Below are 16,112 nucleotides of genomic sequence, written 5' to 3'. Positions count from 1 at the left end.
TGTCAATTTTGATTTCATGGTGACTTTAAGTTCAATGCAGATGTGCTCATATCATTAGCAAATGTTTCACAACTAGAACACACAGTTCTTTCAGGATTCTTGCCTGAATAACACGAGAAGAGAGAAATATTTTGGTGCTCCAGTTGGCACAGTACCATAGTGGAAATACTTTACAAGTCTGATTTCAAGATGTCACACACAAATTTAAAGAAAGAAAACAAAGATCTGCCCCATATGGATCTGATCTAAATCCAACCGATGGAACTGATATTCATGTGATGGATTAGTGATATGACAGTGTGTTTCAAGGTGAAGCGGTCAGCAGCTCTGAGGTAAGGAAAGGGAACCTCTGAATCTGGTTAACATTACTGAAACCCTCTTCCTTCTTCCCTCCCTTTTTCTTCTCCAGCAGCCAGACAGAAGTATCACATCTGAGCTTTGGTTATACGCTGCCAGCTTGAAAGAAGGACAGGATAAGAGAGTGAAGTCTAGATCTCTAGTTCTAGCTCTCTTTTGCCAGAACAGGTCTTATTTCATCTTTGCAGGACAAAACATAGGAGAGAAGATGCTTTCTTTCTATGTTCTGTGCTTTATTGGTAAGGTCTCAATGCAGTTAAGTTGTCGGTGTTCATCATTGTACTTGCATAAGTGTGTGTTTGTGCTCTTTTCTCTCAGTGACAGCTAAAGCAGAGCTTTTGCCAGGCTCCTGCAGCTTTCAGGAAAGCATATGTGGCTATATGTCTGACCCAGCCTTTCTCAGCTGGACCCTCAACCCATCCGGTGAGTTTCAGCAGCCTGTAAAAGATTGCAGTGCATTTTGAATAATTTGATGCCAAGTTCACCATTACATGAGTGGATGATATGTGAATGTTTATGTCTGTTTATGGGTCAATGACATGATATTTTTTTAGCAGATCTATTAATCTATTAAAAATACATTAAAATGATATTTTTATGTATTGTTCATCTGTGATGTAACAGTTTTTTTTTTTAATTTAAGAATTTAAATCCATAAATTAACTGTTTTTTGTTTTTGTTTTTTGGATGAGAAAAGGAGAAATTTTGAAGAATCTTTATGCAGCTCATTTCCACACAACACCGGTCCATAGTGACTCGTGCACTATATTGCAAATCTTTGAAAGCAAAATTATTTTTTTTTCACTAAATTCTTCTTTTGTTTTGGATGAATGGTAAAAAAGCAATGGAAGAAAAAATGTCAAACAGGTGTGAATGACTTGAGAATGAGAAAATAATGACAGAATTGTATTCTTTGGATGAACTATCCCTTTAAAGGATTAGTTCACTTCAGAATTAAAATTTCCTGATAATTTACTCACCCCCACGTCATCCAAGATGTTCATGTCTTTCTTTATACAGTCTAAAAGAAATTCAGGTTTTTGAGGAAAACATTCCAGGATTTTTCTCCATATAGTGGACTTCAGTGGGGTACAATGGGTTGAAGGTCCAAAATTCAGCTTCAGTGCAGCTTCACAGGGCTCTAAGCGATCCCAGCTGAGGAATAAGAGTCTTATCTAATGAAACAATCAGTCATTTTCTATTAAAATAAAAATTATTTACAGTGGCAAGAAAAAGTATGTGAACCACTTGCAGAATCTGTGAAAATGTTAATAATTTTAACAAAATAAAGGAGATAATACAAAATGCATGTTATTTTTTATTTAGTACTGTCCTGAGTAAGATATTTTACATAAAAGATGTTTACATATAATCCACAAGACAATTTATTATGAATTTATTAAAATAACCCCATTCATAAGTATGTGAACCATTGATTCTTAATACTGTGTGTCATTACCTGGATGATCCACGACTGTTTTTTTGTTTTGTGATGTTTGTTCATGAGTCCCTTGTTTGTCCTGAGCAGTTAAACTGAGCTCTGTTATTCAGAAAAAATCTCCAGGTCCAGCAGATTCTTCAGTTTTCCAGCATTTTTTGTATATTTGAACCCTTTACGGCAGTGACTGAATGATTTTGAGATCCGTCTTTTCACACTGAGGACAACTGAGGGACTCAAACACAACTGTTAAAAAAGGTTCAAACATTCACTGATGCTCCAGAAAAAAACATGATGCATTAATAGATAGGGGGTGAAAACATTTGGAATTTGAAGATCAAGGTAAGTTGTATTTAATTTGTCTTCCGGGAAACATGAAAGTATCTTCTGTTGCTTCCAAAGGGCAGTACTAAATGAAAAAAAAATGATATTCAAGTGAAATAAGAAAAATTTGGACCTCTTCATCCTGTTCAAAAGTTTTCACCCCCCGACTCTTAATGCATCGTGTTTCCTTCTGAAGCATCAGTGAATGTTTGAACCTTTTTTAATAGTTGTGTTTGAGTCCCTCAGTTGTCCTCCATGTGAAAAGATGGATCTCAAAATCATTCATTCACTGTTGTAAAGGGTTCAAATATGCAAAAGATGGTGGAAAACTGAAGAATCTGCAGGACATGGAGGATTTTTCTGAAGAACAGAGCTCAGTTTAACTGCTCAGAATAAACAAGGGACTCATGAACAACCATCACAAAACAAAAAAACAGTCGTGGATCATCCAGGTAACCACACACAGTATTAAGAATCAATGGTTCACAAACTTTTGAACTGTGTCATTTTAATAAATTCAGCTATTTTTTCGTCTTATGGATTATATGTAAACATCTTTTATGTAAAATATCTTACTCAGGACAGTACTAAATAAAAAATAACATGCATTTTGTATGATCTCTCTTATTTTGTTAAAATTTTGCACATTTTCACAGATTCTGCAAGTGGTTCACATACTTTTTCTTGCCACTGTGTATATATATATATATATAACCACAAATGCTTGTCTTGCAATAGTGTTCACGACTTAATCACGCGTAATCACGTTGGAAAGGTCACACGTGATGTAGGCGTAAGTAACGAAAAACTCCATCTCATTTTCTCCTTCAACTTCAAAATCATCCGACATCATTGTTTTACCTTTTTTTTGTAAAGGCTGTTTGACTTACTCTTTGCACTTACTCTTTGTAAACACATTAGATCGGTACTTCTCCCTACATCACTCGTGGCCTTTACAACATGATTACGTAATGCGTAAAGTGGAAGCATCTGTGGTTAATTTTTTTTTTTTTTTTAAGAAAATGACAGATCATTTCGTTAGATAAGACCCTTATTCCTCAGCTTTGATCATGTAGAGCCCTCTGAAGCTGCACTGAAACTGAATTTTGGACTTTCCCGGTGAACCCCACTGAAGTCCACTATATGGAGAAAAATCCTGGAATGTTTTCCTCAGAAGCCTTAATTTCTTTTCGACTGAAGAAAGAAAGACATGAACATCTTGGATGACATGGAGGTGAGTAAATTATTAGGAAATTTTAATTCTGAAGTGAACTAATCATTTAAGGCCACTTTTAGGCTTGTGTTTCAGATGGGTTATTTTGAATAGAGGTTGCCACTGTTTTAAGCCCTGCAGAATATGAAATATCAACAGTCATAACATGGACTTCAAGGTAAAAAAAACATTTGAACTTCATGCATTGAAAGCCCAAAAAAGTGAAGAAATCATGTTTAGTGAGAGCCACATCTGGATGCCGTGGCCTCAATATTTACAGCATCTGGAGATAGTGAAACAGCACATCATGGATTGGTGAATTGTTGTGTTTATACGTGGCATTAGTCACATTTGCACAAGCCCACTAGATCATTTGCTTTTGACTGAAGCAGAGAAAATTTAGAAGAAATGTAAGGCTTGAATACAAATGTGGAGACAATAGAAGCCCACACCCCACATGTGACACTTGATGGATGTATTTTAGCATTTCAGTCATTAAATAATAGTTGAACTTTGGTTGATAAGTGGTCTGTCACAAAGTGGTCTGTCGCTAAAAACATTTTTTTTTTGCTTTCTTGGCTGTACACACAAACTCTTGCCATGAATGTTGTTTTATTTCGGCTTCACTCAGGACACTTCATCACAGTTGACGATCGCGTCCAGGAGGATCAGGGAAAGGCTGTTCTTTTAGGTCCAGATGTGGACCAACAGGACTGGAGCTGTTTCAGGATGGTCTATCAGGTCACAGGCAGCGCTTCCCTGCAGGTGCAGAAGCGCACAGACGGAGAGAGTTTCGATCAGGTGCTCTGGACAACCCAAAGCCCGTCTGACAGCTGGCTCATCGCCAGCATTGACCTTCAGAACTCTACCAAAACATTTAAGGTGAGAACTATTTATACTCAACTAACAGGGAACATTCTCAGAACTTTGGCTAACGTTCTGGCAAGGTTCACTCAAGGTTATGAACAAACGTTCTTCTAGTAACATTAATATAATGTTCGTTCAAAGTTATGGTCTTTAATAATGTTCTCAAAACATTAGCAAGATTTATACATCGTTCATAGAATGTTTTTTTTTTTTTTTCTGAAAAATTTTAGTTGGATGTTCATCTGACATTTTTTAAATGTTTCTACTGGTTTCAGAATGTTCAAAGAACATTCAAAAGTAACGTTATCATAATGTTTGCAAAATGATAAATAGAAAAAAGAAAAAAAAAACATTTTAAAAAATGGGTGTTTTGAATGTGCAGAGAACACTCAAAAATAATGTTTCCTTAAATTAATATGAACATAAGTAAAACGTTCTAAGAACATAATTTGTTAGCTGGGTATACTCTAGATTTGTATGTATGTGATATTGTCATTAGCCTAATGACAAGTTCACTTCACATTTGTAGATTGTCATTGAAGGCAAACTGGGAGAAGAAGGAGGCAGCAGTGTGTCCATCTTTGAGATAAAGATCTCTGACAAATATTGTATAGGTAAGTGCTCTTTTAACTTGGGCCAGTAACAGCATGTTAGAATCAACCCAGAACAGCCCAGCAAGCTTTCATTTTGTTTGTTTCTTTGTAACATTAATAACATAAGCCAAAATTAGGGCCAACCACATTAAAAGAACTATTGAGCATGGAAAAAAGATGATGTTCTTTCTAAACAATGTTTTGATGGCTATTCCTAGGGAACAGCCCGTGTGCGAACGAAAATCTTTTAAACAAACCCAGATTGCTGTTGTTCAGTTCTTATGTTAGTCAGCATTGTGCCCAAATGTTATTGGCCTTAAAAGGTTTGCAGAAGTAGAGGGCTTCAAAACTAGTTATTTAAAATAATTACTCCTTTTTCTGGTCATGTAACCCTAAAGAATGTGACTTTGAAGAAGCTCACCTGTGTGGATATACAAACCAGAAGAACAGATATATGAACTGGCGTGTGGGAAGATCAGATGATGCTCCACTGATAGATGGAACAGGTTAGTCTGCTTAATCGTATATGATATGAAAAAAGATTTTCTTATACAAAATCTTATACAATATATATATATTAAAAAAATTATATTGTATAATCCCAGACAACATGGAAAATGTTCTATATTTTTTGTTATAAAAAATATGAATTATGTATTATTATTATTATTATTATTATTATACAAATCATAAACGTTTTTATGAGAGATTTTTTTTTATAAATTATGCAATTATAAAAACTTATACAGTACCTAAAAAAGAAAAATTTTAGCTATTTAATTTTATACATATTCTATGATACGGTTATCTGCAAAGTTAAGTAATTAGTTAAGTATAAAAGTTAAGTATAATTTTACACAATACAAAAAAAACTCATATTCAGAAACGTTGTCATATAATCTTATACGATTTGAAAAATATAAAAATCAATTATTTTTTATATTATAATCATGTACATGTTCTAAAATAACCTGCATAATTTAAACAAATATATCATATAATATCAAAAACAGTCAATTTTATGTATTTAATTTAATACATATTCTACTATACGGTCACTTACAAAAAAAAAAATTAAAAGTACATTTATACAATTAAAAATATATAAAGAAACGATTTATGGTATAGTGTTATGTGATTTGAAAAATATTTTATGAAAATATTTTATATCTATTTTGTTTTATTGTATAATATTATATGCACTAAAATTATCTAGAAATGTTTTATCTTATGATCTTATACGATAACAAAAATATATATACAAAAATTTGTTTTTTTGCATAATCTTATTTTGTTTCATATAATCTTATACAGTTTGACAGTGTTATTACATACTTCAGCCAGTCAGGGCAAATACATGAAAGACCCACTTCCTGTTACACTGTCTGACCCTTTTATTCATTTATCACAGGTCAGTACATGTTTGTGAACTCTACTGACACTAAAAGCTTCCAGGAGGTGGCCGAGCTGGTGTCTCCAATGACCACAGTGCCCATGTCAGGCTGCTTGAGCTTCCAGTACAGGCAGTATCATGCCGGGGACCATCTGTTCTCCCTTTTCAGCAGGGATCAGGCTGGACAATATCAGGAACTATGGAGAGCCGATCTACCTGAAAACAACCAAGTGGACTGGAGTCCAGAAGCCAGGGTCTGGATACCAGTACAAGTGGACCTGAAAGCTCCTTATCCTATGGAGGTAAGGACTGGCCACCACAAATAAATCATATCATCATACTGATCTATAATTGTGGGAAAATTAATTTCAGATGCAACCACCCCTACATGGCACATAAAAATAAAACTAACTCTGACTGGGTGTTTTACATACCAGGCAAACAGTCCCTTCCTGTATAAATGGGGAGTTGGCCAGAATAAGCTGCCAAGTATGGATCAGACTTTGTTATTTAGTCTAAAATCTGCAAGACTAGAAGAAATGAAAGTGCATGTGTTGTTTTACTGATGCTGTACCCGAAGGAAACCACAGGAAATAATATGGGTTTTGAAGAAAATACCCAACTAACAAAAATACAAAAATATAGGATGTTTGCTAACATTCCCATGAAAACATTATTTCTGAATGTTGTCTGAAAGTTCCAAACGTTAAGGGAAGATTCCATTTGGTCATTTCGCAAACATTATGGGAATGTTACTTTTGAATGTTCTCTGGATGTTCTGAAACAAGTAGCAACATTTAAAAAACATTAGACCAACATCTAACTAGAACAATGTTCCATGAATGTATAAATGACGTTTTTGTGTTAAAATTTTGAGAACATTATTAAAGACCAGATAACTCTGAACGTTCTATTAACGTTACTGGAAAAACGAGAGAACCTTCCCTTAACTGTATCCAAAGTTCTGATAATGTTTCCTGTTAGCTGGGTAGATTTCAGTCTACAATTCCTGATTTGTCTGACATGTTGCATCCAGATGTCAAAGTGGTGCTGTGTCTATTTACCCTTTTATATATTTTTTTCGAATCAGTGTCTGACAAATGATTCCAACACTTAATTACTTATATTAAAGTACAAAGGTCTATAAGATGTATAGGTATAGGTATGTATATTAGGTATATATATATATATATATATATATATATATATATAAGTATATATTAGGGCTGTCAACTAAGAATAAAAATGTAAGCAAATTATTTTGATTATATACCAATTAATGAATTAAATTAATTGCAAAAAAAAAAAAATTGCATATGTTATATCATATCAAAAATGTTTAGAACAACCCCTAAATGAATCAAACATAAAATTAAATGTAATTAGACTTTATACTTTAAATACTTTAACCGACAGTTTCACAGACAAGGCTTAAGCTAGTCCTAGACTAAAATGCATGTTTGAGCTGTTTTAACTGAAAGTAACTTGCACTGACATATCTTAAATTATGTCTGTGCCATTGTTTTGTCTCAAGATGCACACCAGTAATGTTTTTTTTTTTTCTAGGTACATTTATAAAAGCTTCTTAAATGTCCTAATTGAACTAAGGCCTAATCCTGGCTTAGTCTAAGCCCTGTCTGTGAAACTAGGCCTAAATCATTTAAATGATTTTAAATGTTTAATTTATTGTGATTTAATTGTTGAACATAATAATTAATCACACTACTGTATATGTAAAATAGCCCTAGCTTTTATATGTGTGTCTTAACAGTTGGTGTTTGAGGTGGCGTTCAACAGTCCTCATGGAGGATACGTGGTTCTTGATGACATTTCCTTCTCTCCAGAGTTCTGTAATGCAGGCACAGGTTTGTTTGGACACCTCAAAGCTCAATTCCATACCCCAACAATACCAAATTCCTATGTGACCACTTAAAAATATGTGTTTTCACAGAGCCAGTGTTTGATCCATCTATTGCAAACTGTGACTTTGAGTCAGGATATTGTCAGTATGTCCAGACACTGTTGGGTAATTCACTGTGGAGGAGAGTGTCTGTCAGGCCCAACATCTACAGCGCTGGAGACCATACGACAGGAGCAGGTACAGCTGGATTAATGTACCGGTCAAAGTTCTGGGGTCAGTAGTGTATATATATATATATATATATATATATATACGTATATATAGTACTGTGCAAAAGTCTTAGGCCACCTCCAGCTTTGTTGTATTAGCACTGTTTTAATGATCTTCCATATTTATTTTTCAGTCTCTTTATTACGATACAAACAGAAAATACAGGAAATATGTACACACAGTGTAAAAAAAATTCTGAACAGAATTGTTTCTTTAAGCAAAAATTAAAAGTATTTAGTTTGACCTCCTGGACTTCTTCCATTTTCTCAAAACTGAAACTCTGAGAAACTTCTCATCACATTTTGAAAGTTTTCTTGGGCTTCCAGCCTTTTCCGTTCCATTTAGGTTTAAGAGAGCTGGTTCCTGCTATTGCTCAAGTGTAAGGGGAGGTCACTAAATACTTGCCACTTTAGCTTATAAAAGGTTTTTTAATACTGCATACAAATTTACTTTAATTTTTTGAAAGAAATTAATACTTTTATTCAGCAAGGACACATTGATCAAAAATGACAGTAAGGACATTTATGTTACAAAAGATTTCTATTTCAAATAAATGCAGTGTATATAAAATATATTACTGATTATAACATTGATAAAGCATGAAAATGGCTAAAAATAGTTTACTTTCTGAACAGGATCCTTTTTGTTGGCAAACTCTCGCTTAAGTTTACAGTCTGGATATGTCAGCCGTTTGTTTGGCCCGCCAATGCCAGGGAATCAGAAATACTGCCTGAAGTTCTTCTACTCCCTGCAAAGTTTTAGTGGAACAGATCAAGTCCTGTCAGCGTATCTGTATTACAGTGATGGTACTAAACAAGAACAAATATGGAGCCAGAATGAGAAGATAAGAAATGTTTGGATTGCAGTTGAACTGACCATTCAAAGTCAGAAGAATGCTCAGGTAAGATAAGTTAGTTCACCTCTCTTGCTATTGCTTGTCTACCTGCTATTTTTTTTTTCTTTCAAAACTGTGGAGTATATAAATGCTAGCCACAAAGCTAACAGATAGACTTCAAACTCAGCACTAAAGCCAGTCAAAAAACCTTTTCCACCAATTCAAACATCATAATTGTTCATGAAACAGGCAAGACATCAGTCTCTGAAGATGGCGTCATGACAAACACAGATTGGTTGATTGATGTCTCTTGTGAAAAAGAAGCGCACTTAATTGTATTGAATGTGCAATTGTAGTGTTCAGCAAATCTTAATGTCAAAGGATAGGTGGCTGTATTAAAGCACACGATGAAGAAGATCTATTCAGGAGACTTTTAATATAACAAATCAAAACAATAAACAGGAGAATCAACGGAGGAAAAACATACCACTATCACACGTGACATTAAACAAAGCTATACAAAGAACAGACAGAAACCGAGGGCTTAAATGTGTGAGGGCTAACGGAGGAGCTGATGAGATAATGACACACACCTGAACTGAAATAACGCAATCAATTAGAAATCATAGAAACAAACAGGAAAGCAACGGAGGTAATTAACAGGATGAACAAAGAAACTCAATCATGAACAGGAAAGAGAAACAGATCAAAAAACAAACTCAAAACGTGACACTTAAAAGTATATTTTTTAAAAAACTGTACTTGCAAATAATATAATATTCATGAAATAAAAGGCCACTTCAGTGAACTTAAAGACAGCACGTTCATGATTATGTTTCTTAACATAACTAAGTGCACTTTGTAATAATGTCAAATTAAAGTTATACTTCAAAGTACATTGTAAGTCATTATGTTTTAATAATCATTTGTTGTGCTTTAAAGAAGTACACTTACTTTGACGTGTTGACTAAGCACATGTAAAGTGTGTAAAATCCGAAGAAAGAAGCGTGGTGCAGAATGACAGAGATACAAAGAGATTTCAATAAACAATATGCAAAGCAAACACTACACATTAACATAAACATTGACAACACCAAACAATAAATAGAACTGAGGGCTTAAATACACACGGCATGATAATCAACAGAACAAGGAACAGGTGCGAAAATCAGAAAACATGGTAACAACCAAGTAATAAGAACATAAACATGCAAAATGAAACTAAACTGAACTTGACCGTGACAATTAAATTTAAAGTTAATATATTTTAAATGTACTAAATTGCAACGTCATCATTACAAATGTATAATTACGAATATATTTAAATACATGACATACAAGTTTCAATAAAAATTACATTAAAGTATATTTTAGTTTACAATAAATGAGTATGCAATAAATAGTTTACAATAAAAACAAAAAGTTTTCCCAAGTCCATCCAACCTGCATAGCTGTGCCTGGCGAGAGGTTCCTTGGAGCATATCTTGAGCTGCTACCCTAAAGCCCTGGGAGAGGGGAGGTATAGGTGGCACCATGACCAGGTGCTGAAGGCAGTAGTTGACACCATCAGCTCAGGAATCCAGCAGAGTATACACCAGCACTCTGCAAGTTATAACATGCCTTCGTCAGGGCAGGGGAGGCACCTCAGGCAGAACACAAGGTCCCATCAGGACTTCTAGCCAAGGCTCGTGACTGGCAGTTGAGAGTGGACCTTGTGAGGCAGCTCAAGTTTCCAGAACAGATTGCAAGTACGTCACTCAGGCCTAACTTGGTTTTAACATCTGATGCCTCGAAGCAAGTGATGCTGCTGGAGTTGACTGTTCCCTGGGAGGAGCGGATAGAGGAGGCCCATGAGCGGAAGAGGGCTAAGTACCTCGAGCTGGTGGAGGCTTGCAGAAGAAATGGGTGGAGGGCCTGCTGTGAGGTGGGATGAAGGGGATTTACAGGGCAGTCTCTTAACCAGGCACTCAGGCTCCTTGGTATTTGAGGTTTGTAAATGAGAAAAGCCACCAGGAACATCAGTGAAGCTGCTGAAAAGGCGGTGGCTGTGGATAAAAAAGGGAGACCAGTGGTGTAACGCGCTGCTTGGACACAAACCTGGTTGGGTCGCCCAAGTGAGGGGGTTTGATGATCAAAGACCCGAAACACCCTATGAACCTGGGCTCATCACTGAGGATGTGTCCAGACCACACCATCTAGATGTAGATGGTGTTTCTTCAAACTTGTCAGTACATTTGGCAGTACACTAACTATATTTTTAAGACAATAGAAGTAATTATTAAATTACTTAAAGATGTACTTAAGTCCTACTTAAGTGGGTCAAAAAGCACTCTAAATTTCAGATTATTGAATTTAGTATAAATTGCATTTATAATACATTTTCATTTAATTGTAATTAACATGCAATTAAATGTCCCAAAACATCACATTCAGTTCACACTTAAGTATATTCTTTTAAAGTGTATTATTTCTATGATAAGTACTCTAGTATACTAAAGTGTACTTCTTCTTCACAATGGATGTACAGTCCCTAGACCTTTATCAGCAATTATCTTTAGTAGTGACATCAAGCAATATAAAAGTATATAAATACATACCGAAGATAATTGGCTATTCCTGTTCATAAGGAAATGCATCAAGACAGGAACAAAAATGCAATCACCAAGTCATTTCACTGGGTCTTTAAGAGACATTCAGACTCTCAGATACCTTCCATTAAACTGGACAGTCTTTTGGCCCACTGCTCTAGCATCTGTTAGCAAGACATGGGTTTATGCCTCACATGACTTTTATTACAGAAAGATCTAGATTTAGAGAAATAAATGTTTATAACATCTGGAAAAATAATACGTTCTGAGGATTATTCATATTGTAAATCCACTGACCCATACCATGAGTTTTGCTTTTTACTTTTTAAATAGTATATATTTAAATGTATATAGTATACACTGTCTTTCTTTTTAGATCCGTCATTTTATGTTAATCATAATTATGTGGTTTTTCTATGTCTGGGTGATGAAGGTGGTTTTCATCAGTACATGCAAAAATGTTTGGAGTTGTGGTTCTGTTGGTCTTGATGACATTAAAGTCACCCTTGGGGACTGCACACTGTTAAACAAGCAAGGTAAACAAGCTTCACTGGTAACACTTTACAATAAGGTTCATTAGTAAAACATTAGTTAATGTATTAACTAACATGAACTAACCATGAGCAATACATTTGTTACTGTATTTATTAATCTTCGTTAACATTAATGAAAATACAGTTTTTCATTGTTTGTTCATGTTAGTTCACAGTGCATTAAAAGGTTAGTTCACCCAAAAATGAAAATAATGTTATTTATTACTCACCCTTATGTCGTTCTACAGCCATAAGACCTTCGTTCATCGTTCAAACACAAATTAAGATATTGTTGATGAAATCCGATGGCTCAGTGAGGCCTCTATTGAGAGCAAAGCCATTCAAACTCTCAAGGTCCATAAAGGTACAAAAAACATATTTGAAACAGTTCATGTGAGTTCAGTGGTTCTATCTTAATATTATAAAGTGACAAGAATACTTTTGTGTGCCAAAAAAAAATAAAAAATAAAGACTTTTCAGTCTTTACGAATCGAATCAGTGAATCGGAGCGCCAAAGTCACGTGATTTCAGCAGTTTAACCGTTTGATTGGAGATCTGAATCACTAATTCAAAACAAAAGATTCATGAAGCTCAGAAGCTTCATGAAGCAGTGTTTTGAAATCGGCCCATATAGATATTGTTGAAAAGTCGTTATTTTGTTTTTTTGGTGCACAAAAAGTATTTTTGTCGCTTTATAATATTAAGATAGAACCACTGTACTCACATGAACTGCTTCAATTATGTTTTTAGTACCTTTATGGACCTTGAGAGTTTGAATGGCTTTGCTCTCAATAGAGGCCTCACTGAGCCATCAGATTTCATCAACAATATCTTAATTTGTGTTTGGAAGATGAACGAAGGTCTTACGGCTGTAGAACGACATAAGGGTGAGTAATAAATGACATTATTTTCATTTTTGGGTGAACTAACTCTTTAACTAATGTTAACAAGATTTTAATAATGTATTAGTAAATGTTGAAATTAACATTAACAAAGATTAATAAATGCTGTATAAGTGCAGTTCAATATTAGTTCATGTTAACTAATGTAGTTAACTAATGTTAACTAATGAACCTTATTGTAAAGTGGTTCATTTATTACAAAATTTTCCACATGTGAATCATGAATCGTCTTTGTGAATCTTACAGTTGATTCCTTGATATTTTTGTTACAGCATCTTCTCTGTCAGCCCCGTCTCACTGTGACTTTGAGACTGGTCTTTGTGGATACACTCAGGATAAGGAAGGAGACTCAGGTGACTGGATTCTGGCCAGAGGACCCACACCAACATCCTACACAGGGCCAAGAGGAGACCATAGCACTGGAATGGGTGAGCTTAAAACCCTCCCTAAAACCCTTTAAACACTTGTCATATGCACTATAAAAAATAAAGGTTGCAAAAAGTTTTTTTTTTTTTTTTTCCACAGTGATGCCATAGAACTGTTTTTGATTCCCAAAGAACCTTTCAGTGAACAGTTCTTAAAAGAACCATGTTTTCAGAACATTTTAAAAGTCTAAAGAACAATAAAAAACCTTTTGTGCAATGAAAAGGTTCCATGGATGTTAAAGGTTCTTCATGTAACCATTAATGCTAATAAAGAACCTTTAATTTTAAGAGTGTGTATTAGTGAGTTCTAGTTTAATATATAATTCTACTTCTGTAATACAACATATTTTCGAGCAAAATGGTTAATTACCATATTAGACAATCGGTTTGACTCAGTTCACAAAAAAAAAAAGAAAAAGTTTACACTATTGATTGGAAATATTAATGGAAATCTATGAGGCAAGGCATTCTGGAGAGATTAAAAGCAGAAATGTGCAGAAAAGTGATAATATTATTTTTTCTTAACAAAAATGTGTTACTTGAGCTGTAAAGCTGTCTAAATCATCCTTTTGAGGTGGGACTACTTTCCAGGATTTACTTTTTAAAAGTGTACTTAAGTGTAAGAAAGTCATGAAATACTCTCTATAAGCAAGTGGCCTTTTTTCATTAATATTATATTATCTGCAAGTACAGTTTTTAAAAAATATACTTTTAAGTTCTGAAGTACACTACAAGTGCACATTCAAGTGTACTTCTATTTCACAAGTGTGTACCTTGCCCCATTGACATCTATTATTGTAAACATTTTTGTTTATGTAATACAAACAGAGGGACACAGCACAACTATTTTCAGTGGTAATCAAATGTTATTGTACCTGTTACATACTTTTCTCTACCTTTAGGTCATTATTTGCACATTGAAGCATCAGTGATGCTGCCCGGTCACAAAGCGCGGCTGCTCTCCAGCTCTCTGCGTGGATCTAGAGAACCACAGTGCTTGCAGTTCTACTACCATATGTATGGGTCAGGGATTGGCCAGCTGAGCGTTTACCTCCTGACTGAACAAGAAAATGAGGACAAATTATTGTGGACGAGCCACGGGGAACAGGGCACATCCTGGCTAAGAGCATCAGTAAACTACCAATATGATCAACAACACCAGGTTAGTTGCATGAAAGCATTAGTGCTTCACAACTGGTTTTGCTCCAGTACCCAAATTTTACACTAAAACAGTACCAAAACATACAATACAAAAATTAAACAACATAATTTATTAATTTGACCAAGAACTACAGAAGTCCAACAAAAATTAGTTGCGACCTATCAGCTACTTTTAAACATTTTTTAAGGATTATTTTAAAAATGTTTAACATTTAGTCAACATTCAATCATATATTGATTTTCATTAATATATATGTGTATTTTGTCTGCATACTTAGATTGTGTTTGAAGCCACCAGAGGTGCATCAGTGAGGAGTGATATTGCAATCGATGATGTTACTTTTGAAAGGGGACCATGCAGAGGTATTCATGATAAGTCGATCATCAAATAAATCTGTTATTCACGTTACCATGAACATCTTTTAATAATTTTCATCCTTTTATCCACAGAATATGCTGATGACCATATCCCCCATCTGAGCCTCTCTGGAAATAATAATGATATTCAGTCAATGAATTTTAAATAACAAAGAGAGAAAGAAAATAATGTTTAAGAGAGAGAAGAGAACGTAAACCACGTGACAGTAAAGCTGGAGAGCAGTGTTCTGTGAGGATGAAAGGGAAGGAGACGACTGCATTATGACCATATCTGATCAATCTGTATTTGACTTATGAACTATTGTTTATCACAGTTATGCATTTCCTCATGTCTGTATCATATGCCTTACATTGTTAAAGACGGAAACCATATTAGTCACCTTAGGAAGCCCTTTTACAGGTATCTTATTTGCTTGTTTTAATTTGTACTTCAGGACATCAGCATGTAAATCTGGTGATTTTTTAATGTCAAATAAAACTGAAAATTTGAATATATGAATAAACGTTAGCGCTTAAGGGTGTAATATGAAATGTGTAAGAGGTTTAAATGTAATAACCATACCTGATTATCCTATTCTTTTATAATAATGACCGACTGACTGTACATTATCTTGCCTATTACACATCTACCGAAATACATAAATAAAAATAAATGGTCTATTTAATAATGTGAGAAAGTGAGTGCCTGAGAAAACAGTCAAGTACAGTACAGGTGCTGGTCATATAATTAGAATATCATCAAAAAGTTGATTTATTTCACTAATTCCATTCAAAAAGTGAAACTTGTATATTATATTCATTCATTACATACAGACTGATATATTTCAAATGTTTGTTTCTTTTAATTTTGATGATTATAACTGACAACTAAGGAAAATCCCAAATTCAGTATCTCAGAAAATTAGAATATTGTGAAAAGGTTCAATATTGAAGACACCTGGTGCCACACTCTAATCAGCTAATTAACTCAAAAC

General features: G+C 34.4%; 1 protein-coding gene across 1 annotated transcript; it reads left to right on the top strand.

Moving 5' to 3' along the window:
• Window positions 1-331: 331 nt before the first annotated feature.
• Window positions 332-15,662, top strand: mamdc2b (MAM domain containing 2b; the record flags this gene model as incomplete). Its single annotated transcript, XM_051907737.1, has 14 exons — window positions 332-596; window positions 676-780; window positions 3,964-4,214; window positions 4,729-4,813; window positions 5,191-5,298; window positions 6,204-6,487; window positions 7,957-8,050; window positions 8,137-8,283; window positions 8,952-9,217; window positions 12,173-12,275; window positions 13,447-13,602; window positions 14,502-14,761; window positions 15,039-15,123; window positions 15,211-15,662. Coding segments are annotated over 14 exons (2,286 nt in total), but the record flags the coding sequence as incomplete, so codon positions are not given.
• Between the last annotated feature and the right edge of the window lie 450 nt (window positions 15,663-16,112).

This window comes from Ctenopharyngodon idella, chromosome 10 (genome assembly GCF_019924925.1).
Source record: "Ctenopharyngodon idella isolate HZGC_01 chromosome 10, HZGC01, whole genome shotgun sequence".
Lineage (NCBI taxonomy): Eukaryota > Metazoa > Chordata > Actinopteri > Cypriniformes > Xenocyprididae > Ctenopharyngodon > Ctenopharyngodon idella.
The sequence above is the reverse complement of the archived record's forward strand: the minus strand, read 5'-3'. Positions and strand labels throughout refer to the sequence as shown.